Source organism: Melanotaenia boesemani, chromosome 1 (assembly GCF_017639745.1).
Source record: "Melanotaenia boesemani isolate fMelBoe1 chromosome 1, fMelBoe1.pri, whole genome shotgun sequence".
In the NCBI taxonomy this organism is placed as follows: Eukaryota; Metazoa; Chordata; class Actinopteri; order Atheriniformes; family Melanotaeniidae; genus Melanotaenia; species Melanotaenia boesemani.
Window position 1 is genome coordinate 11,454,608 of NC_055682.1, and position 24,798 is coordinate 11,479,405.

The 24,798-nt window shown below is 37.3% G+C and overlaps 1 protein-coding gene across 1 annotated transcript in view; it reads right to left on the bottom strand.

Moving 5' to 3' along the window:
* Positions 1-24,798, bottom strand: part of trip4 (thyroid hormone receptor interactor 4) — a 100,354-nt gene that overhangs the window by 54,728 nt on the left and 20,828 nt on the right. Inside the window, exon 12 of the mRNA XM_041993514.1 lies at positions 2,580-2,682. Within this exon, the coding sequence (XP_041849448.1) occupies positions 2,580-2,682 (103 nt within the window). The remainder of the gene's footprint in view (positions 1-2,579; positions 2,683-24,798) is intronic.

The window sequence follows — 24,798 nt, forward strand, 5'->3', positions numbered from 1 at the left end:
CCTGGCTGCTCCAGGAAGTTTCAGGACCAGAAATATGTGCAATGAAAATGTACTTCCAGACGAGTCAGAAGCACATACTAGGAAGGTTCACAAACGTCTTGTTCTAATTAATGATAACCTGATTTGTAGGGAAAAATGTTTGAGATTAATTAAAAAAAATCTAACAAAAAACTTCTAATTCTTTATTTCAATCATTTACTGTTTTAAATGACAACAAGGGAAAAGGCCTTAAGCACAGCTTTAAGCACCCTACATAGTAAGCACTGGAGATCATTCACCTTTAGGAACCATCGCAGTTTGTAAAGACTTCTTGTAGCAACTTTCACTCTTTCAGTCTTTTTTCTGTCCATTCCTCTCTAATAATTTCCTCTTGGGCGTTTTTGGTGAATCAGCCATGGTGTGTAAATAAAATCAAAACAGCCAGTGTGTTGATATCCAGTTGCTGGGGTGTGACGCGGTGCTGTAAAGCAAAAATCAGCTGTCATGTGATGCTTTGTGGTGCTTTGTGGGCCTAAATTATTCCAGTGGTCAGGGTGAGGGCAGCTGCTTAATGGAGCCAGTTGACAGCAGATTTTGAGCATTTATGAAGTGTTTACATCTGTATCACCCAGCCTCACGAAAAAATCAAGTTCTATAATATTAAGCTTTCAAAAGGATAAAAATGTCTTGAGGTGCCCAAACTGTGCAGGATGCTCATCCCTACTTTTTCCACAGATTCGGTTCAGGATTATCACAATTAAACAGATAAAGTGTAACCTGGGATGCTTTGAAGAAAATGTAGGATAAGAATTATAATTTGCTTGGAGGATGCATTCCATAAACAATTAATAGATCTATTAACAGAAGTTCCCTTATTGTCTAAAAATCTGCTTAGTTTCTGTTGTTTAATTATTTCACATCTAATTGTTTTAGGGCTTTTTACTAAATTAAATGTAAGAATAAAAAAACCCAGCTTCAAACACAGATTTTAGTTTTCCAGTGTATCTGGTTCCCTTGCAGCATATTCAATGATGGTCACAACAAATTAGGGAGTAGAGAGTCACCAGTTCATCACAGGGCAGATGGAAAGTCATTGAATATGCTTTTGTAAGGGGGCGGGGGGAACTAAATGAATTCCAGTTTTGTATCATCACAGAAGTGTGTCCACAAGTGGGCAGAAATCCAGTTTGTTTGGCAGAAACAAGCTCCTTAGCAGAGATGAAAAGGCCATTTATGTTACCAACAGACCTACAAAGGTGGATGGAAATTGCTTAAAATTCCAAAGGCATCACAGCCCTTTCATAGGAGCAGAAGATTATTGTAAATTCAATCCAGTTAAAAGTGGGGACTTAAGTATCACGAATCCCATAAGAATCACAGACTCTTCAGAGTTCACTTTATGTATCAAAGAGCAAAACTTTGATACATAAAGTATCCTTTATAGCCAGAAAACATTTGATAGTAAGTCGTACTGATCGTACAGTAAAAGAATAAATACATTACATTATTATAATCGATTATGTTTTGTTGCTGCATCGATGCAGAATTGTCCACATCTGCATCACAATGCATTGTGGAAACGATTCAATTCAACACTAGCAAATACATGTCATGACAGATCTATTCAGGGTTAATATTTTACTATGGAGAAACTTCATCATAGTCACATTTATTTATCCACCAATAAAAACATAAACTGGTGAATCATAAACTACAAGCTACTGTATGTTTAGATGCAGGTAATCATTGCCAGTGACAGTACGTTTGTAGCAATGTGTGCAAACATAATCACAATCATTCTTTCATTAAAATCATTTAATTGACGATGAAAACAAAAGTGCATGCATGCATAAGCAGCCTGATTAGTCACTAGACTAGTAGCTTAGCAGGAACGTTTGTTTTGACAACAGATTTTTATAGTATTTGGAGACTTCTAAAATCATTCACCTTAGTGTGACCATTTCCAAGACCTGCTAATACTCAACATTCACTTTCTTTAAACCACTATTTTTTTTAACTTCATGATATTCACAAAAAAAGGAGACAAGGTCGTTCTATCCAGTTTCGTCCAGAGCCTGCAACATTTTACCTTGAGCCTCTAAAAAGCATTTTTCCATCGATCTGAAAAGATCTGAAAGAGGCACAGCTGCATAAACAATCCTCCCAAGTCTTTAGAGGGTTTTGAAATATTAACAAAAGAGCTTGCAGGTACATCATTTTGCAGGAGCAGCTATGGCAGCAGAGGGAAAATGTGTTTGAGTTCTCCTATAAATCACACAATACAGCAACAACACTGCACATCCAGGACTGGCTTGTCCCCCAGGCAACCTGACAGCAAAATCCTGTCTTTACAGATGGTGCTTGGAGACAGTCTGTATGAGTGCGTTTGTGTGTCTGCAGTTTTATTTTATTAACTAAAATACACTGATCAAGATCCATGCTTAGCATTATTATGCTTTCACATGACTATCTATGTGTCTGAACATAAAAATGCAAAGGAGGATGCTGATAGAAAAAAGAAAGAAAGAACGAATACTTTAGCTGGCTTAGGTTAATTTAAGCAACTCCATTTCCCTTGACATGAAAGAAGGAGAACTTACAGATCTTGTGCTTCCCTTTCATGGGAAATTTCACCAGCAGCTCCTGGGGGTTAGTGCACATGAAGACGAATGGAGAAGCAGACTCTTCACAGGTATCAGGGAACTGCAGGGTGGAATGATGAAAAGAACAGTTTAGCCTCATCTTACACACAACTAGCATGTCCACATATTGTACACAGAAAATATGTTGACACTCAGGATGGTGGCACGATTATGAATCATTCAGCGAGTGTCTGTTTATACGCCTACATCTTGCTGGATGTCTTTCATGCCTGATGTAATACTACATGCCTGACAGCAACTGATAGTTATGAGTCTCGCTGGGTCTTATACTTCATAATTGCACAACTAATGATGTAGTTGCTAATGAGGCCATGTGCACTTGTGAGCTTTAAAGATGGCACAAAATATGTAACTAGCAGCATCGAATCTGACACGACTAAAGGCTTTTTCAGATGTAGTCTTGTGTATATGCAAACTGTCTACAGTATTATAGGCTTCTGAACCACATTAGAAAAACTGATTTGTTTATGTGTGATATTTATGTTCATCTATTTATTACATGCAAAATGGTCTACTATTATAACCATACGTAAAACTTGACAGAAACACACCACAGCCGCAACATATTTATGCATCCACCATATAACATTCCATACAGCATTCCTGTGAATCAGAGAGTGTTTTACAGCTCATAATTGACAGCAGCCCACAGCATGCAGAGGTCTAGAGACAAGAGAAAACCTCTCTATCCTTGTGTTATTGATTGGTCTCTCAGGTGAGAGTAGGGAATTGACTGACACAGTGACAAAGGAGTCATCTTTCCCATCACTGGCAGCTAGCAGCTCTCAGCTCATCCAATTTCCTCCAGTGCTATCAGATAGTGCCCATGATTGCATCTAGCCGGCCAGGAAGCAGCTCTTTTCATGACAGCATGCTCCCCCCGCCCCCACCTCTTATTCACAGCCACTTTATCTCCCTCAAAGGAGCATTGAAGGTTGTGACAAATTTGGGGCTTTTAAAAGAAATCAACAGTCTGTAACCCATCCATACGCTCTCCGACAAACTAGGAAATGATGAAGGAGATGCTTATTTCTGATCAAAATCCATGTTAACTTCGGTCTGGTACACCAGTGAGTGATAAAATACGGAAACCCTCACAAAGTCATTAGACATTGTTTGAGATCATTTAGCAAACAGTGATCTAAATTAAACTGGAAACTTCCCTGATTGTCCTTGAACAAAATTCAAGGTAGGAGTAGGAGTTGAAGAATGTGAAGAATGTGAGTCCCATAATATAATTTTTACGGTTAAGACTAGTGTTAATATTTCTTTAACTAAAAACAACCAACATTTGGTATATAATGTTTCTTTCAACCTTCACCACTGCATGTTTAGCTGAAAGCTAACAGGTCTTCATTGTGAACAAATAGCTATTAAAACCCATAAATCCATCATCTATGTTTCATATCTGTGAGTGAACAAAGATTTGACCCTCATGCCCAACAATAACTGCAACTTCTCATTTTCAGGAACACATCAGTCTGCACAGAATAGCTTCAATTCAAGAAAGTTGGTGGGTTTTCTAATGAAAATCTTATTTAAAGACCACATTAGAGACTTTCCACAGTATTAGCTATTCTTTATTCATCACTCCTCATGCCAGTGTCAGTGTCTTGCAGTGTAGCTAACTTTAACATAAAATTCCGTTTATGGATAAATGTCTTTATGTGTTCTTTTAAAATTTGCATTTAGAATTTACTGTCCCATCAGTGATGGGAATCTGGCTAAAACGATGATACTACCACCATCACGTTTTGACAATATGGACTAGTTTTTATGCCGTTTCTTTTCTTAAGAACTGTCTGACTTTTCTCTGTGATCTTTAGCGAACTGCAGAGCAGTGTCTGTGTCCTTGCAGTCCTGCCAGATACAACATTGTTAATTAACATTCTCCTGATGGAACAACATCGAGCCAGTGTAAGAAGCCTTTTAATAGTTTAGAAGCTATCCTTGGTTTCTTTGTGACTATTATATGTATTGTTGTTGGATCTTTGTAAGTAGTCTACACATTGAGAAGGACACAGCTATTTGGAAATTCCTCCATTCCTGAATACTGCCAACTTAATATAAAAGCCAAGGCCTTACAACATGCTTAAATAAAAGGAAAGAGACAGTTTGTGTCGTTTTCGCTTCCAAAAGCCCCAAAGAGTACACTACAACCCATCATTTCTTTATATATTGCCAAATAAATGGGAAATAGCTCTAGCAATTTATTGAGGCATGTGCAAAAATGACAAATACAGTACAGAAATACAGTACATTAGAAAAATAAGACAGTTTGTTAGTTGAAGGACTGGGATATACTTGCTGTGAAAGCAAGTGTACATGTTAATTTTCAGCTACGTTTGTGTATAAACTTGCTGCAAACGGTGGAAGCACAGTGTGGCAAAAATGTTCAATAGTGGAGGTCACCGCAAGAGAGAGTACACAGCATTTGGACTTTGAAATAGTGAAAAGGTCCATCTACTGGTGACTTTGTATTTCCGGGGCATCAACCCCCAAAATGCTTCCAATCTGTTGCCAGCTGTTAAGGCACGAGTGTTTATCACTGTGCAATGGGGAGGAAAAATGATACACATGCAGGTAGATGCGGACAAGGTCCGAGAGACGGTCTTCAAAACTATCCTCGATTGTGTTTACCTCGGACCTGCTGTGTTCATGCTCTTGTTTGCATAAGCGCCTCTAGCTCTCAAGTCAATATTGCAACTCGCGTATGCGACAAGTTACCTCATGTCAACGCGAGAGGTCTACATGCCAAACAAACGCTAAGAACACGGGGTGGCCATGACATGTATGCGGACCCATTGCCAACAGCAAGTATATCCCAGCCCTAACAAGATCACAAGTCAACATTTAGCATGACTTAATCGCTCTCAGAATTCTCACGCCCTCATCATTTTATCTCTTCTCTTTTCCTTAAAAATGGCTTCTTGACAGCCATTCTTCATTGCAGACCATTTCTGATGACTTTGGATGGATCAGCTGCAGGTTCGGATGCATCTCCCAGGCATTGTGTCAAGTCTGCTGGATTTCTTCTCATTTCTTAATAATATCATCTTTAGATACTGTTTATCTGCTGTACATCTGCTGTATCTGCTGTTTATAGCTGCAAAACAGAGTTTTTTCTGTTTGTTTTTAGGTCTGTCACTTCCTCATTTGTCCACCTCTTGTCAGGTTAAATTAACTTAGGAGCCTGTAAGATGTCAAGTTTCTAACTAGAAACTCTTTTGATATCACTTTATTGATGCAAAAATACCATTTTATTACTGTACTGTCAAACTATGTTTTCTTTGGCAATTTTTACAGATGGAAGAGAAGAAATTCCAGCAAATTGTGTGTCTTATTAATAGTCTAGAAGTAAAGATAATTTTCTACTCTGGTTCATTTACTGAGCTAAATTACTTTTTCCACTCTTGAATGATTCATAGTCAGTGTCAAGTGTTCAAGCAGATAAAAAAAAACTAAACAAAATAAAATAAAAAAAACATTCCTCATATTCTGGATGGAACTAACAGCAGGCAATGTCAGAAAAAAAAAAAAGAAAAACTTCAGAAAGCCAATGGCGACCCACTACTACAGTGTGGCTCCTTGGAAACAAATTATAAAGAAATGAGAGCAAATTTCAACATGCAAAGCTCACCATCGTTTAGGATATAGATTTTTTTTTCCTCTTTGCCATGTTTTTAAAAAAACACTAACTTATAAACACACTCTCTCCATATACTTATATTTCATTTATATTATTCATAAATATCAAGCATGCATATTATGTGCCACATTAAGAATTAAACATAAGCCCTAATTTCATGTCCTCTAATTCAGTGCTCATGCATACTTGCAAGCTTGCGTTGCACTCAAAATTTGTTTTAAAATCCATTAACTCCTGTGGGAACACAAAAAAACAAATCCTCTTTCTTGCTATCATAACATTTTAAGACACCACTCAATATCTCACAGACACATATCACGCAAGCCTGCTGCTGTGTGTAAGTGTGCTGTGTAAATGTCTGAGTGATGGCTCAAAGAACATTTATATAAAAGATACCAGATGGAAGGAAGCTGCTTTAACAGCTTGACAATTTCACATATTTCATGTCTTAAAAGAGCTTATATTGGTGTATACTGTGCTTGAAACTACATTACAAATTTTCCTCCATTACCATGGGAACATTTCTATCGCCTAAGAATAACTACAGTAAGTGTTTGCAAAATAAAAATCTATCATATATTACAAATAAGACTGTAGTAGAGATTTAAACTGTTAGTGATTATTAAAAAGGAATAAATCAACAGGAGGCCTTTTCTGAAAAAAACGAAACAAACAAACAAACAAAAAAAAAACAGCTTCATTTGAGGTGATTACTGAAAAAAAGAATCTCATTACACAAGATGGCTGTATTGTCGGTGCTTAAGGAAACAAAATGGTGGTTGTCTTGCTGAATTCACATGAAACAGGCATAGCTGCAACTAGAGCTCGAGTGTGCTCATGTGAGACCCCGCCAGTTGCCTGCTCTTTCATCCTCCATTAGCTAATTAGCATTTAAAGCTGTTGAATGTGCTGCTTTGCCTCACTACCTCCCCCCACCTAATTGTTTCCATTCCCCGTTAATCAAAAGGCCACAAAACATTGTGGTTGTGTGACAAAGAGTTTTTCTAAAGCCCTCCATATTCATCAGGAAGGATCTAATGTAGTCAGAGTGGACCTGTTTACAAAATGCAATTCAATTTGAGCTTGTTATGAAACACAGGTGTTGAATTAAGAAATTGTTGAGTTAATTTATATAAAAACACAGTGGGTGACAATAACTGTCACGTGACATCACAATGACACACTAGTTGTTGGTGTGGCAGTTTGTTAGTGTGGTCGGTCAGGCTTACAGCCCTGGGGCATTGTGGGTAAAGGGACTAATGTGATGAACCTGGGGAGAGACTGGAGCCTGCTGCACTGAGAAAAAAAATCCAATCCAAGTTGTGTATTGCAAGTTAAAAGCTCCTAATTTACTTTAAGCTTGAAGTCAGACAATTCAAGAAAAAGTTGTACTCGCTCATAAACATCCTTCACATTTGGCTCATGTTCAGCACATAAATGTATGTCTACTGCGTGGCCGGCTTCCAAACTGCTTTCAGAGAGTAGATACAAATAACCTTAACCTTGCCAGTGTGCCAGCTGATGATAAATGTAGTCATCAGTCATGCATTTTAACAGAAGTGTATTTTTACATTTGTTTTAGTTTGACATTTTGGGAAATGTACTCATTAGATTTCTTGCCAAGAGGCATATCAGAAGAATAATACCTCTGCCACATCCGTTAGGTAGATTTAAAGCTACTGACAGCAGCGAATTAGCTTAGCTTACACAATGGAAACAAGGGGAATCAGGCCCCTCTGGTATCTCTAAAGGACAATTCATATGTTCTGTATGACTGGAAGGTTTCTGTCTGCCCACAAAATGTCCACACAGCACAGAAATGAACTGCAATCTGTATGCACAAGTCTCCAGAATACACATGCAAATTAAAAAAGAGAAAGGATGCTTAATGCTTGATTAATGCAGATGCACTGAGGACAAAAATAAACATGTTTGGAAGACAACTACAAAGCAGACCAATATGTACCCTTGAATAGTATATATAGTGCATGCATTGCATGTCTGCATGCCAAGTGAACAGTAGTTCCCATTTGCAAATGCAGAAGCCATTAACTGACCTTGATTCAAATTCATTATACAGTCAGAGTATTACTAAGCTTTACATCAGTTAGCTAAGCTTTAAATGAGAATATTTCCAAAAAACTACGTTTTTTCTTTTAAGATGTTGTGACTATGCGAAACACAGCTCAGTAGCCATTTTTCTGCTCACAAATGGTCAGAATATTTTCTGTTTTATCTCGTCTTTCTGTCAAAACATGAGTGCAATATATGTAGGCTGCAAAGGTTCAAAAATATGCACAAAAGTGGGATGTGTGGGAGTACAGCAGGTAAGGTGCTGTAAATAAGGATTATAAACATTTAACAAGAGCCCAGCTGAATAAAGCCAGAGTGATGAATAAATAACAGAGAAAGGAAAAAAAAAAATCATACAGCATCGCAGCCTCTTCAAAGACTGCCAATTCAATAAACTGCCTTCTATTTAATTTGCTGGGATCAAGCCAGAGGGGATTTAAGAATAACTAACTGTAATAATATGAAATTCATAAGTTCATTGGAAAAGGTAAAAAAGGACGACAAGGTACAGGCTGCTGGAAGGATGCCTTTGGCTATGAAAATAACAATGGTTTAGAGGGCAAGGAGGGGGGAAAGTGACCTACCTGGTCTTTTTACAATAATGAACAGTGAACTGAGGTTTCTACTCTGTCAAATTTGTTTCCTCAGAAAATTATCTACATTCAACATAACATATTATTCACAAATGCAGTAAATAGCTCAAATACCATCAACTAAGATTAGTCAAATACAACATTCATCTTCATAAAATCAGCCAAACCAGAGGCGACATTTGCCAGCGAGAACAGAAACCTTCGAGTCCAAGCTCGTCAAGCAACAGCACAACAAGCCAACACTGTTCCCTCATTTCTCTCTCTACAATGTCTCTCTCTCCTTCTCTCTCTTGTGCTTTTTTCTGCTACTGTCGGCAATTAAGGGCAGCAGAGACAAGTAATCTCCTTCTGGGCGACGGGGCCAGACCAGAACAGGCATGGGAAGTGGGATGTGCAGTCAGGATGGGGGTTGGGGGATTGTGAGGCTGGCCCCCAACCTTAACCCCATAGCCAGGCCCTGCTTGGCTGCACTCAATCTCAGCCCAATAAAAAGCCCTTCATTGGCAGAGTGCAACTGAGCCAGACGGGCTGGGAGCATGTGGCTTTTAAAAATGAGGAGGGTGGAATAAGGGGGGGGAGGTGGATGAACACAGAGAAGGGGAGTCAGAGATGGGGAGAACTACATAGTAAAAATGAGGAATACAATTCAGCATGAAAGATGGATTATAAGAGTCGAATGTGAGGGAGAGACATGGAGGGGCAGATATTTTGACAGACAGGGAACTACATAAAACCAACTGTGTCTTCCCACAGAGCATACTGCCTAGCCAGCTTTGTCAAGGCTGGTTTCACCCAGGGAATAGAGAAACAGATGCGTTGTCTATGAGCTATAGGCTACAAGAGACGGGTGAAAGAGTGTTGTTAGGAAATGTATGCAACAGTAATTGTTCGCCAATCGTTCTTCAATTTATCGTGTTCCCCAAACAAAACAACCCTGTTTCTGGCATTCATTAACCCTCAAACAAACACAGCTGCCCCGAGGAAACCTGTACTGTAACTGATTTAGTGTATTATTTGTTTTTCCATGACCAACACAGGAAGTGAGCAAACATGCAGCACAGACACGCAAAGACAGCAAACTGTACTTGTATTATTAGACCACCCCCCCCAAAAAAAATAAAAAAATCTAAAAATATATTTATGTTTACTTGCATTTATGCTGTAGATTTTAGGTGTTTACACAACCATCAGGGTTCATCAGTAGATTCATCCATCTGTGTAACTGACTTAAATCAGTCAGTCATTTACAGGAAAACTCTCTTAGGATTGTCTTTAGAGAAAATGTTTCTTCAAAACAATAATATAATAAAACATTAAAAGTTTTTTTTTGTCAAAAAGTCAAGAGCTTACAAATTTAGACTGAATGTGACTAGTTAAATTCATAAAAAAAAAAAAATGTAATGCTTCATTTTTCAGTGGTCTGTGGTGTTGCTTTTATCACGTGGCTACAGTACTGTAATTTTCCAAAAATCTTCCTCTCAAGCATGACCGATGTGCCGCTTATCGTCGCCAATAAATCTTGCTGTCTTATCAGCGGTGGCTTCTTTACAAGCTTCTGGCTAGGGTCTTGAGGATGAGTGTGGTGAAAAATAATCAGCCAGATGAGGCTGTTCAGTTGACCGAGTTCAACAAATTTTTCTCTACAGCTGTAGGAACAGGTGAACCCTCTGATGAACAGGGATGGTTTTAATAAACAGCTGCTTTGTCTTTGTTGGTGTGGTTGCTATTTTAAGTAAAATATGCCCATAATTCTTTTCAGACTGTTATGATTATTTGCTAACTTTGCTAATTTGTGTCCTTCTTTGCAATCTGTTAAATTAATGTAGCATAAAACAGATTTTGTTCAGGTATACTTAAGATTATTAAAAATCTGTTGTACATACAGACCATGAAGTTTAAATGTAAAAAGTAATGATGATTTTTTTTAAAACAACACTTCTTTAGTTGATAACCATTGGATGCAGTCATTTTGAAAATGATTCCCTAGAAGCTGAATCACCATTTCTCATGATAAACTCCTCAGCCATTTTCCATCTACTGGTGTAACTAAAACACCGCTAGCTTGGTTTGCATCATACCTCTCAGGCTGCACTCAGTTAAAACCCTGTGCAGTCACCAGTGGTGTTCTCCAGGGCTCAGTCTTAGGGCCCTTCCTCATCTTAACTCATCTACTTCCCTTTCATACTACTTGTCCACTAAACCCACTTCAATGCTTTCTTCCTGTTTTCTTTCCAACTGCACGACAGAAATTAAAACATGGCTTACTCAGAACTTTGTCAAACTCATCAGTGACCCAAACTAAATTTCTCTTGGTTATTTCCCATTTATCACTGATAACTTTGCAGTCGCTCGTTCCTTCAGAAGGAGTCTGGGTGTTATTGTCGACAGTAATCCATCTTATAGAAAACATCAATAGGCGGCTTATTTTCATTTATGTACTTTAAACAGTTTTTGTTAATTTCTTACTTCAAACAACTTCATTATTCTCATTCACACTCTTGTCACTTCTTGCCTTCACGTAGCATGAAGTCTTTTCCTACTTTAAATAATCTCTTAAAACTGACCTCTTTTGACTGGCTTATGTGGCATAATGTCATGTTTTTTTGGTTCTTGATTTATTTAATTTATCTTTAGTTTCTGGTGTTGATTTTCTTTAAGTCCTCCTTGTCTTGTTTCCCGTTTTATTTTGTAGAGTCTGTCCCCTTATATGTTGAGTCTACTTTACTTCCCGTTTCAGGCATCTGGTCATTAATTGTCACACCTGCTTCTTGTTTGTAATTTAGTCCCTCCATATTTAAGCTCCTGGTTTTCCTCTGTCCTTGACCATTTCATTGTTATGTGACATGGTCATGTCAGTCCCTACAGTTATTAGTCATGTTTGTCACAAGTTGGTTTGCTTGTTTCAGTTGATCAGTAGGATATGTTCTTTCCTGAGTTTGGTGTTCTGTTGAATTTGACTTCCTGTTTGAGGAGCAGGTACATTAAATCTTTAGTTAAATTCACCTGCTAGCCTCTGATCTCAGTTCTTTATTCTGACAATGCCTTGTCACAGCTCTATGGATTATGACGCATAACTTGATCTTCTCTCTCATTTTTGAATATGTTGTATTTATTTATTTACCTGTACACATTTAAAATGGCTTGTTTATTTATTTATTTATTTTTTATGGACAGCTTGTTTTCAGTGTAGGGTCCACCGGAGTGTTGTGGATGGCTCCCGAATATAAATTGTATTATTATTATTGACCACTGTAGAACATCAATAAAGGGGGGGCATGACGTGTCAAACTTAATTCACCTAAATTTTAAGAAACAATTATGTTATGTAGGTGGTGCAGATGTCTCAAACTGTATAAATTAAGACTTAATTGACATTACAGCCTTATAAAAAATGTTACAGCCCCAAAGGACACCATTATAGACACTAGAAAAGTCTTGACACTAGAGGGCTGTTGTCTGCAGAATGTTGCTTTTGAATAACATCAATCATGGACGGAGACATTTTAAACAGGCCAACGTTATAGTCTTAAGTTTCTTAGTGCTAATGAAAAGTGTTCACATATTTCTAATAGAAACTCTCCATGTTTTCTGACTTGCTATCTAAGCAAATAAACTGCATCTGCTTCACGTTACAAGCCCTACAGTGATTCAGGAGAAATAATCTTTCCACGTTATATTTGATGTGAAACATGTGCACAAGATGGTGAATTTCATTAAGTGCCACTCAAAATGAATGAAGTACAGCAAATCTGTGCTGATCCGACTGAATGAATGAGTAAGTGAGAACAGCACTTCTTAGGGACGGAAACTGAGAATCAGTTTCAAACTTTCCAAAGTACCAGAATTGTGTGAATTTATGTCAGGGGTGTGCACAACTAATATTTGCAAAGGCACAAAAAGTCAAAAGCTTTTTAAAAAATGTGACTGTTTAATGTCTGGATGAGTTATGCCATTGCACATGGTAACGTGGTGCTGTTTACAGTAATGTTAAAAGATCAGCATGGCCCCTTTAAGGTTGAGCTAGAGTAGTCAGAGCAGAGAAAGTTAGCTAGCTGTGACAAATGTTTTGCTACAAGCTTCAGTAATAAACACCACACAGTTCTTCTAGTTAGTTACAGCAGTCCGGTGTCTGCTTCACCACTGCTGGGTAAAGTGAAGGTAGCTAACCCTGAAGCTAGCTGCAGCTTCACCCAAAAGTAATCACCTCACCTCAGCCTCCTGAGCTCAGTTTGGAGGCAGAAGCAGGAAAGTTTATCAGCTGTTTCTGTTGGAGTTTCACAGACAGTAGAGGCAACAGACCAGAGCAGTACGGTTACTAAACCGTCACAGAAATGTTGCTTCAGGAGCGAAAACACCAGATGGAAAGATGAGGAAAATAACTGGTTTTGATGTCGCTGAACGCTCCTGTGGACACGGTTTGTTGTTCACCTAGCATAACAGCCGCCCCAAAGGGCACTACAACCCACAGGATGTTAAAGTAAATAACGTTTTTGTATGGAACACACAGTATACAAATAACATCTCACACAAGATATACAATATCCCTTTTGAGATGGTATTTTTTCATGTCAATATTGATGCTGTTATGATGACATCATGACTTAAAAAAATCTAGTAAAATACCCATCCATAATTTGTGCATATCAACTCCTCTTTCAGTGCTGGCAGCTGTTGGTCAGTGTGCACAAATTTTAAATAACAACAGCATACATGCAAGGCTCTCAGATACCACAGAGTTTAGACTAAAAATTCAATAATTTCATATGATGCCATGTCACATATCCTTTTCCCACAAACAGTGAAACAAATAATCATCAAAGCTACGATGTTCATGCCTACCCATGTAAATACAGCCAAATCCATGCACAGACATTTCAAACTTATCTGGAGTGTTGAAATGTTATCAGAGAGCTCTCGAGTTGACACATACCCTTAATGGTATGCTTTCAAGTCTCAGTTCCAGACCCCACAAAGTGACAAATGAAAGAGAGAAATAAGTGACTGAGAGTAGCGATCTGGGTGAAATGGGGAATTCAGCTTTACTAAAAGACTATACAGGTTAGCAAAAGGAGAAGCAGAAAAGCAAACATATAAAGGTTTGCACAAAGAAATAAAAAGCAAAGGTTTACACATTTTCACAAACTACCCACATTTCATGTGGCTCAGGTTACACAGTCCGCTGTTATAATGAGATGCTCACAGAAGTAGTTTTCTGATAAGAAGGGCAATTGATATTCTAGAATATAATATATTTTATTCATATTATCTGCATGGGAACGAAAATAAAGTTTATTCAACTTAAGATTTCTGATGGTAAGCTATTATGATGATGCTGAAAACTTGTGTAGTGTACTTTTCTCTCATAGAAAATTGGGTCAAGAATCAATAAGGGAATCGATAAAGAACTGGATTGATGAGCAGCACTGATAATGACACTGGTATCAATAAAATCTTGTCAATTTCCATCCCCTTCTCTGTTTAACAGAAAGGGAAAAACATTAGTATGCATATCTGTTTTTTTTAACCCGTTGTACTTATAGCTCTTCATCCAACTACCATGGTAGAATATATATCTTTGCTTCATATCTTTAAAGATCGTTATATATAATGTAAAGTCAAAATCTAAAAGCTCTAATTAACTTTCATTAACTTTCACATGTTTATTTAGAGACCATCTAATAACACTAAAGTTCTCATCATAGACCAGAGAAGACTTTGCACTGCTAATTCACAACTTGACAATATCTCAGTCTGAATATCTACATATTTTATGAACACAGGTACATAAGTTACATAAGAATATTTGTTAACTGGTTCATTCATGTTAACAGAGACTGATAGGCAAAGTATTATGGGTTCAAGTAAATAGCTAAATGCAAACAGGATCTCTACTGGACAATGGCAAGCAGCCAAATTACCTCATGCATGTAAATATAGCCTGAAGTCTAAATGATCTCAGTTGTCTTTTAAACTGTCAGCAGGAACAGTGTGCATCTCTTTGTCAATCAACCACAAAACTGGAATCTAAAACTTTCAAAACTTTCATTTTTCATTTTATTCTTTTGAAAGTGTCTGGATTTAAAGAAATGTATGTTAAATCTAAATAAAAAAAACTAATTAGTAATCAGTAATGATGAAAACAGTCCTATATCTATAAATACGGAGTCTACCGTGCAGAGCAGTGACGGAAACTCTGAAATCCGTCTCAGCTAAAGCCAATAAGCAATCAGCTGTCATGAAATTACTCACTGACTCTTTTAATGTTCTGTTAACTTGCAAAAGGAAGAAAAAAAGTTAATTTAATGCTGCTAAAAACACTACAAAAATAAAATCTTAAAAAAACAACAACAACAACAAAAACTTAAATCAAGACAATGAATGTCAGACAAGATGTTTATTTTTTTTTAATGAGAATTTTAGGCTTGTTACTGAGATTTCATTACTGGCTGTATGCAAGTTAATGCTTTAAACCAGAAATATAAAAATCAAAAAGCTTTTTCATGAACACTAACAAGAACAAAACTGAAACTAATTTATCCCTTGTAAAAAAACAAATGCATTTGTTTTAGACTTGTGATGGTTTCAAGATATCTTTGACTATAATGTTTTACTTGTTTTAAAAAGTTAAGTTTCCTTGCTGTGTAGATAAATAATTCTGCTAATGTTAATTCATATATACGCCACAATATTTTAGAAATTGTATTTTGAAGTTTAGTTTTTGCAGTGCATTTCCTACTTTTAGCATATTAATAAGGATTTACTAATTCTTCTTAGTTCAATGAGAAAGAATATTAAATATCAATAGATTGTAAAAAAAAATGTACGTAGCATATCATCCAATCAGTGGACTTTGTGATCTATTTTCTGACAGTTTTTATAATGTGTTACGTGAGCCTATTTACACATTGCTAATCCTTTTTATTTTAGCAGTACCATCAAATGCCTAATGAACTTTTAGATTCCTTTTACAAGCCTTTTAAAACAGGGAGCCCAAGGTCCAAACAGATAAACCCTGAGCATGCATGGACACAGCCATGTGATCACACAGTAACCAAAACCAGTAATAACCTTTGCAGCTAATGCAACTCACTTTGTTCCTTTCAAAGGAGCTCCGACACCGAGCTGCATGGCGATGATTAAAAATTTAACACTCTCCTTCACCTACAGAATCAACTGGTGTCAAGTTGGAGAGTGAACATTAATTATCCAGGAGTGTCCAACATTGGCTCCTGAATTTTTTACATTATTAATATCCTCAACACAACAAGAGACATGTCTCATTATTAGAAACTCGGTACCAAGGCCTCAATTTTTCAATTACTAACACCGTATCCGTCTGCTTGCCTGCAAAAACACATTTCTTTTGCCTTTAAAATGTTCTTAATTTCAAAGCAACTAAAGGTCATCTCACAGATTATGTGCTAATAGAAAATTCCAACCGATGCATGTCTGTCCTTTAAAATAAATTAAGGAGAAAATTCTCCATCTTAATGAAAGTATTATGTGGCAATTATATTAAACTACCAGGTGAGGAATGCTGGCAGACTACAGTAACTTTAACTCTGTTCTGTGTTTGGAGTGTGGTGTTCATCTAAATAACCAATCTGCATGTCAGAGACTGATAATTCATTACCGCCTGTATTCAAAATGACCTCAAGCTGTCACCAGCCAACCATCCGTCTATTAAAATGCCGAACAGGGGCAGGAGGTATTACGATTTATTTTTCCAACACTCATGCTACATAAGCATAACAATTCAGCTCTGCAGAGCAATGTTAGTAAAGAGCAAGCCACACATTAGCCTGTGTGCGTGCTGACAGGTGTAGTGAAGTCATGTGTTTTTGCTGGGGAATTCACACAGACTTCCTCACTTAGGCCAGTTCCACTTTCCCAGCCATGTTTATGACTTCACCTCCTGCAGTGGCCCTCTGGCTAGAAGAAAACAAGGCTGCCTCACAACAGTCAAAGCTTTTTAGACTCAACAAGCTAGGTGCTGGAACTTTCCAAGGAAAAGGGTCGTCTCCTGTACTCACAGTTAAGCCTCTGTTAAACGAATGCAGGGTTCTCACCGAACTGAAAAAATAGATGTTTAATGTGGCAGAAAATGTTTTGAAAAACTGACAATTTTATTTATATGACAGAAATGTGTAGAAGTACAGAGCAACCTTTCAATAAAAAGTTGTTCATAAATAAATAATAAACACAAAGAAATAAGATTTCAGTATTGTGAAACCACTGTGTAGCAAGCTCCTCTATTTAACAGTTTTCTTTACAACACACACGCACACACACACACAGAGGCACACAAAGAGCAAGAACCCCCTGGAGACAATTACTATGTCTGCCTTCAAAACCTTGACTTCAAAGAAATTTTTCAGGGACTCTAAGGCATTAAAACGTCTTATTTTCCACTGCAATGTCTTTTATCGGTGCCACAAATCCAGCTCTCCTTAGCACAGGTGCTGTCAGCAAAGAGGCTTGTGTCTTAAGCAGGGTAACAAACCCCTTCACAGAGAGCATTTGATTTCTTAATGTGGAAATTGAGAAGGACGGGGAAATTTATGAAGATGTCCGTTTCTTAAGGTGAATATTTGCTTTGAAATTCTGGTGTTGGGGTGCAGCCCTCCCATCTGTGTTCACTCAGTCTCTGTGGGAAATAACTGTCCCTCCCTATGGTGGAGAGCAACAAGCACAGTTTGAGTGAGAGGCACACAGGGGAATGCTGTTCCCTTGACTTGTATCAAGGGGAAGTTTCAGGTTTCAATAAGCCCATGTGCTTGTACTACAGCCTATAATATACAGAGTAATCTGTGTGAAATGTTCCAGAGAGAAACTGGGTTAATCATTGAGTTAGGAGTGGTACAAGAGCTCTTTACAAGACATTTATTTATTCTTCTATTTGAATTTGATTTGAAAAATTATACTGAAATTGTAAAAAAAAAAAAAAAAAAACTAAACTGAACTGAACTGAAATGAAATGAATTTTCCCAAGTTAGTTGATTAGACCAGTGGTTCCCAACCTGGTTTTCCTGAGGACCCCCTTCATACAACTACCAAAAACCTGCCAGCCCTGTGCTAAAACCATGCTTGGTTTTACGCTTTCATTAGCTAGCTTCTCACCATAAATTGTGTATTCCAGCTGACTCCTTTTCTATAATAAAACTAAACTTAAAGTAATTATCAGCATATAGCCTTTTTTCTTTTTTTTTTCCAAAATAAGAACAAATCATCTGCACTGCGCCATTTCTGAGACATTATCATTAACAAAATGGTGCAAAGTTAAGAGTTTTTGGGCTTCATGTGGCTGTGCTTGTTGCTGAGCTGAGGAGGTACACGGATTACACTATACAGATGGCAGGAAAGAGTGTGTGAAGGAGTAAATTATTTGTAATGTCAGAATAAGTTATCTGAAAAACTGCCAAGCCATGTTATTCCTAATTCACTAGAGGAAATAAAAGACAACCTGGAATCTTTAGCCCAGGGGTGCCAGAGTCCGGTCCTCAAGATCTACCATCCTGCAACTCTGCAGGATGGTAGATCTCGAGGACTGGACTTGGGCTTGGGCACCCCTGCTTTAGTCGTAAGAATTTCACCTTCTGTATAAAAAGATTTTGTATTTCTCCGTGTTCAGTTTGTCATTAGTGTTATACACGTTTTTTAACACACAATAAAAAGAAAAAACATCCAATTTGATTATAATACGGATGAGTGAGGAGTTCCTTTATTTATCACAATACATCCAATTATGTGGCAAATCTTAATTATTTCAAATGCACCAATAATCAGGTTCGTAGTTAATTGTCTTATGCTGTAACAAACAAACTATGCTGTTGGTGAACTCCAGGCTCCAGATTATCCTGTATAATATTCTGTATTTACCTGGGATAGTAAATCTGCTCCAAGGCGTTCTTTCTATATCCTCACAATGATCATCTTTTGATGATATTTCACTTCATGATATGTTGGTTTTCTTTACAAACACTAAAGTAAGGGTCTATCAAAGATGAAAGAGAGGTGGTCTCGGTCCTCATGTTTGATCCAGCTCATTGTTAAACTGTAAAGCTTCTTATATGGTCTATTTAAACAGACACATACATGAACAGGTTGGATTGAAAAGGTCAGAGGAGAAAATGACTCGGTTGCTTTTGGGAAATTCCAATGTTATTACAGTGACATCTGGACTCAAAATGACTGATGAAATTGCTCTGAGAAAAGCTCTTAATTTTAATGGAAAAAACATGTGTTCTTCCATGGTGAAAACATGCATGTGTTTTTAAACACAAAGCAAAAGCGTACTGAATCATATTCATGCAGCACTGACCACCAGAAATTTCACAGGTAAGAAAATGGTGCTGCATGTAAATCAATATTCCTCTTAACACACTGAGCCTGCAAAAGCAATTCATATGATATTTGCCTAGTGAGGCATGGCAGAGGAGGCCTGTGTGCTGGAGCTCTAAGTAATGGCTCAAAATATGGCAACAAGACCAGAAAGAAATAGGTGAAACTTGCAGTCTTAAAAGTACCATTTTAAATTCCTATCCTTTTGTTTGTTTGTTTGAAATGATAAGGCTCTATCTGGCATTTTTGTCTTTTTTATTTTTCTTAAACTGTTCTTCTACAAGTTCATCAACATTTCTATAGATCCCAACTACATGGCTACAAGACTGGCTAGCTACTTCAGTTGTTAAAAAGCAGTCAGTACAAACTTGCTATTTAAAGACTGTAGTTATGTTAGTTAATGATATCATCCATCACATCTGCTCCAACTGTAAATACAGTTTACATACATTTATTGATTTTTTTAAAAATATGTTTTTATTCCTTGTTTTTTAATTTTTTTATTTGCACTATGTTGCCCAGGAGCTGCCTTGCCGTCTCGTTCTTTGAACAATGACATTACAGGTACTGAATTGAACTGAATTGTAAAAACAACTGTAGTAAGAAAATATCCAAATGAACCTTGCAAAATATCAGGATGTTTTAGTTGTATTGTATAGTTGTAGTTGATGCAGCGTGAGTTTAAAGGAATGTTTTGAGTGGAGCAAGCTTTTGTTTGAGCTAACATGCTGTCACAATGTAAACTTGATCATTTAACAGATAAGCCACGAAATAGCAGAATTTTATTCCAACCATCATGTCTGCTGTCATTGTCTGGTGTTTGCATGATTTCAACGGACCCACAGAAACTTATCTTTTTGACAAACTCAGGTAGAATTTACTTTGTCATTCAGATGTTTGCTATGTGTTTGAGATTATAAATCCCACAGCAAAAGAACAACAGACAATAAATAGGGATGCAACACTGGTAGATGACAGTTTTAAATATGGGAAAATAAATGAACTTATAGTGTACTGTGGTGAAGTAGACAGACAGTGGATCTTGGCTATATTTGTATTTTAGGTAAAAATTATAGTACAGAACAAGTAAAAATATTTGAGCACATCGGAGTAGATGTGATTGGTACTATTATCCCCTTTATGAATAATTTCGACCAGCTTCACATAACTACACATGGTAAAAAAAAACAAAAAACTTTTGATGCAATGAAATACCTGTTTATTTGCAAGAATGTGTTGTGTCATGCTAAGAAATGAACGACTACCACTACAAAAAATAAAATTAAAAAATTACAGTCAAAAAAGTTTTTAAATGCGAACACAAAGGTTTTTACTCATACAGATGAAAACATCTTTCATCTGTATTCCTATTACCCATTTACAGTCACCGATTTGCAGCAGATTTTGTTCTAAGCTGAGCAACACACTCCCTCATGTAAGCTGAGAACTCCAAATAATACACTTATTAAAAAAACACAAAGAGAATGCTTTCTCCTGCAACAACTAACTAAACCACAGAGAAATGCTGGTCTATTGAAAGGTGGCGCAAGAAATTTACCCAAGTGAATAAATGTCAACCACTCCATGACCATGGCTTGGCAACAGAAGTTTAACCCCATCATTTACTTATATAATAAACACTGAGCCAGCATCACAAACCTCTGCTACCATCATAGAAGGTCATAACAGAGAAGTTAAGAACCATATTGTGTTTAAACCCATTCAGATGAAATGCAACATTGGTTCCCATGCTTAGAAGGTGTCTTAAGTTTAAAAAGGTTAAATAGCAAACATGCTAACTGTGTTGTTTATAGGTCCCCACCACCCTGTAAAAACTCCTCAGGACTGCTTCACAAGCACAACGGAGTCCAAAATTATTCCAAACTGCAGAGATTCCAAACTGTTTGAGCATCTGGAGGATATTGGGAAACAATTCACGGGTGCAATCACCATGCAGCCAACAGAACCCAAAGGATCTAACATGCCAATGGTCCTGCATCCTTACCTCAATCTGTTTTGGCAGTGGAGCAGGGAGGTCATCAATAATATGCAGGTGGTTTTAATATTGTGGCTGGTCAGATCATTGAACCCATGCTATGTATACTATGCCATGCAAACAACCTGGATTGGATTGGGGTGGATGCAAACAATCTGGATGCAAGCAATCTACTAAATGGAGCCTCACTTGCAGTTATGTAATGTACCAAAAACATATTTAATAGGCCTGAGAGTCTGACTGTCATATTAAAGAAAACTATATGTCATACCAAGATGAGATCTCTATGGACACTTGGAGTAAATCAAGAGGCACTTTTTGTAGTTTCACCTTCCCACCCGCCAGCTTCGGGCAAGTAGAGCATGAAGGCATATCATATTTGACATAAATTCTGCTTGATCCCACACAGAGGTAACTAGTGGTATATGGGCCAGACTGTTAACTCCCAGCTTCCCTCAGCATGTACTGTATCCACTGGAGCCTCATTGAAAATAATCATAACACTCCTTCTGCCATTTAAACACATAGTAGCTCATTTTGAAGCACAAATCCCTCTGTTGCAGAAAGAAGACACATTAACTGACACATTTATACACATACGAATAGGAAATATTGTTTAATATGACTGATAAAAAAATTATAATTTAGTCACTGCAAAAAAGGAGAACCTGCTAATAAGACTAATACACCTTAATATACTTGGTTTATAAACTCCAGCAACAAGTCTAAACATCCTCAGACAGCAAATGAAGTTTTCATTAACAAAAAGCAAGACTTGTGACCTGGAAGCTGGCTCATGAAGGCAGGTTGCCAGTTATTTTCTTATATCACTGGTCATTATGTAATATAATGTAAACAATAATGGAAGCGTTATTAAAAGATAGAGTAGAAAACGCGAAATCCTCTTGAGGATTGTTTTTCCCCTAATATGGCATTTGTATAGGCAATAATAACATTAATAAACTATACAAATCATATTAGCCAAGATTCCTTTGAGCAAAACTAAGTAGACAAAGGTTTTTTTGGACATTTTTTTAAACATTTCAAAACAACCCATGTGGCTCTATAGCTTCAAACATTATCCAAAACATTTCAGGGGTATTTGTTTAACTTCACTTTAAAAAAAAAAATCAAGGCAGTTTATATTAACAAGCATAAACGCAACTTTAGTGACAATCTCAGTAACAGAAATGTGCCAGAGGTTTTACACAATATTTTATATGCTGGCATCCAGTAAAAAAGGTTCAAATAAGGAACCAAATGTTAGACTAAATAGTCAAGGCCTCATTGATCCATCCCTACTAAATGTATAGTAGATGAACTGAGGTCATAAAAGTCATAATACTTCTTTTTTTCCAGCTGGACTCACTTGCCTGACCGACAAGTAGAAGCAACATTTTGCTGCACGCAATGAGAGAAAGATTAATGACACTGGAGGCATGGATGTCCTCCCTCGCCTCCCTCTTTCTTCATACTTTCCTCTCTTCTGTCGTTACTGGCAGGAAGTTGCTGAGCAGACATGTCACCCAACAGAGTACAATTGAGTTTGTAATCTCTGACCCGCAGTGGCAGAGAGTCTCTCGCTCTCTGTCTCTCCGGTTCTCCCTCTTGAAAAGAGATGGTTGTGGTAATACTGCTGCTGGGCTGGAGCTTGGCTGGATAAACATCCCACTCCAATAAACACACACAAGCAAATGACAAAGCAATGGCATAGACATGCCTTGGGAGTGTCGCCAAAAACATTCAGAGTTAGCTAGATGTCATTAGAGGTAATTTCTGTTCTCACATTTGGATGGAAATGGGCATGAAGAATGATTAAACTGAGAGCGCTTCCAGTTCCTGATAATATCATAGCAGGAAAACACGGCTGCCTGCTGACTTTGTGCAAAGTATTTACTGACTATGCCACACACCCTTCATTTATTTCCTCATTCCAAAACAGAAAGCTGGCACAGACACTGGCCTCATGAGGAGCAATTTTGGGGCATCATCAACAAACACCAGATGTGGAGACAGGAGATAAATGTCAAACATATTGATTCTACGCTTCATTAAAGCTTACTGTAGGGAAGGGGGGTAGCAGGCAAAGTTTGCCTGTGGCAAAGCATTAAATAGTTCACAACATTAACATCTACAAAGATCTTGTTTTATACAAACATTGTTTAACACAGTTGGAGCTTCATTTCACTGAGAACACAAACTGACTGACTGTTTCATAAAGCAATAACAAAAAGGCTCCTTCAGTCCCAGCTGGGAACTAAAATTTTTGTGGTTGAACTGCAAATACAACTGCTGAAAACTGCAAAAACTAAAGTTCATACAGTATTACTTAATTTGAACATTCATCAGTCTATTAGAGGTGCTCATGTTGGGGGCGTAGGATGTACAGATAAGCTCAAATTGCAATGTAACTTTGTTAGTGTATTAAGTCTGTTACTCTAGGGAAAATAAAACTTCTACTTATTAATATCACCACGATCTGACATTAGTGTCCTTCATCAGCAGAGTGGTGTAGAGTCTATGCTTGTCACATACTCTGCAAGAAGTGAAAACTTTGTTCTTGTTCTTGAGGCCACATGAAAAAGAAGGGTCTGAGTTTTTAGGGGTAATGAACAGCTCACCGGGTTATTTCATATTTAAAGAAAAAATTTGTACAAGAGGCGGTGTACGTGTCTTTAAATGCCACATGTTACATACATTTTTGTACTTTCTAATCACCTCGATCAGCTGTTCATTAAAACTATGCGTTGAACCTCGCATCAGTGGAAGTGACAACTTTCTGCTTGATGCTTTTCCACATTAACCACGCCCACCTCTGTCCAACCAATCACACAATACTTCTCAGAGCCCCACCAGATGAACATTACATACAGCAAGAACTCCCAAACCATGGCCTTGAGAACAAGACAAAAGTTTTCACTTCTTGTGGAATATGGAACAGGCTTAAGTCCTCATTACCAGGCAGACACCTGATTAATATATCAGCGGAATTTTGGTTTCCAGCTGGGGGAAAAAAAATTTATATATTCTAAGTATTATAACCAATTGCAAATTAAGTTTGGCCACATAAGTATAATTACATGGCAACTACGATCTTAAAACTTAATGAACCTGCTACAAAATTAAATTAAATATGCCTGAAACACTAAAACTCATTGATTAGTTTTCCCCTTCCATCTCTTTTGATTGAGTTTTACCTTTGCTTGTAATACAAAAAAAAGAAATTGCTTACTCCCAGTTTCATATATCTCATCCATTCATTCCTGTCACAGTCAATAATTGAAGTCAGAATATACCCTGCAGGCTTTCCTGTTTATATTCTCAAGGACTACACTAGAGTAATGACTACATAACGACAATAACCTCAGGACTATTTTTCCAGTTCAGAAAAAAAGACACAAGACAAGTGTTACAGCTTAGAAAAATGTCAAGGAGATTTTTGATTAAGCAGAGCAAAACCACATCACTTCATGTTTCAGAAGGAGAGTTTGAACCTGTTTAGCA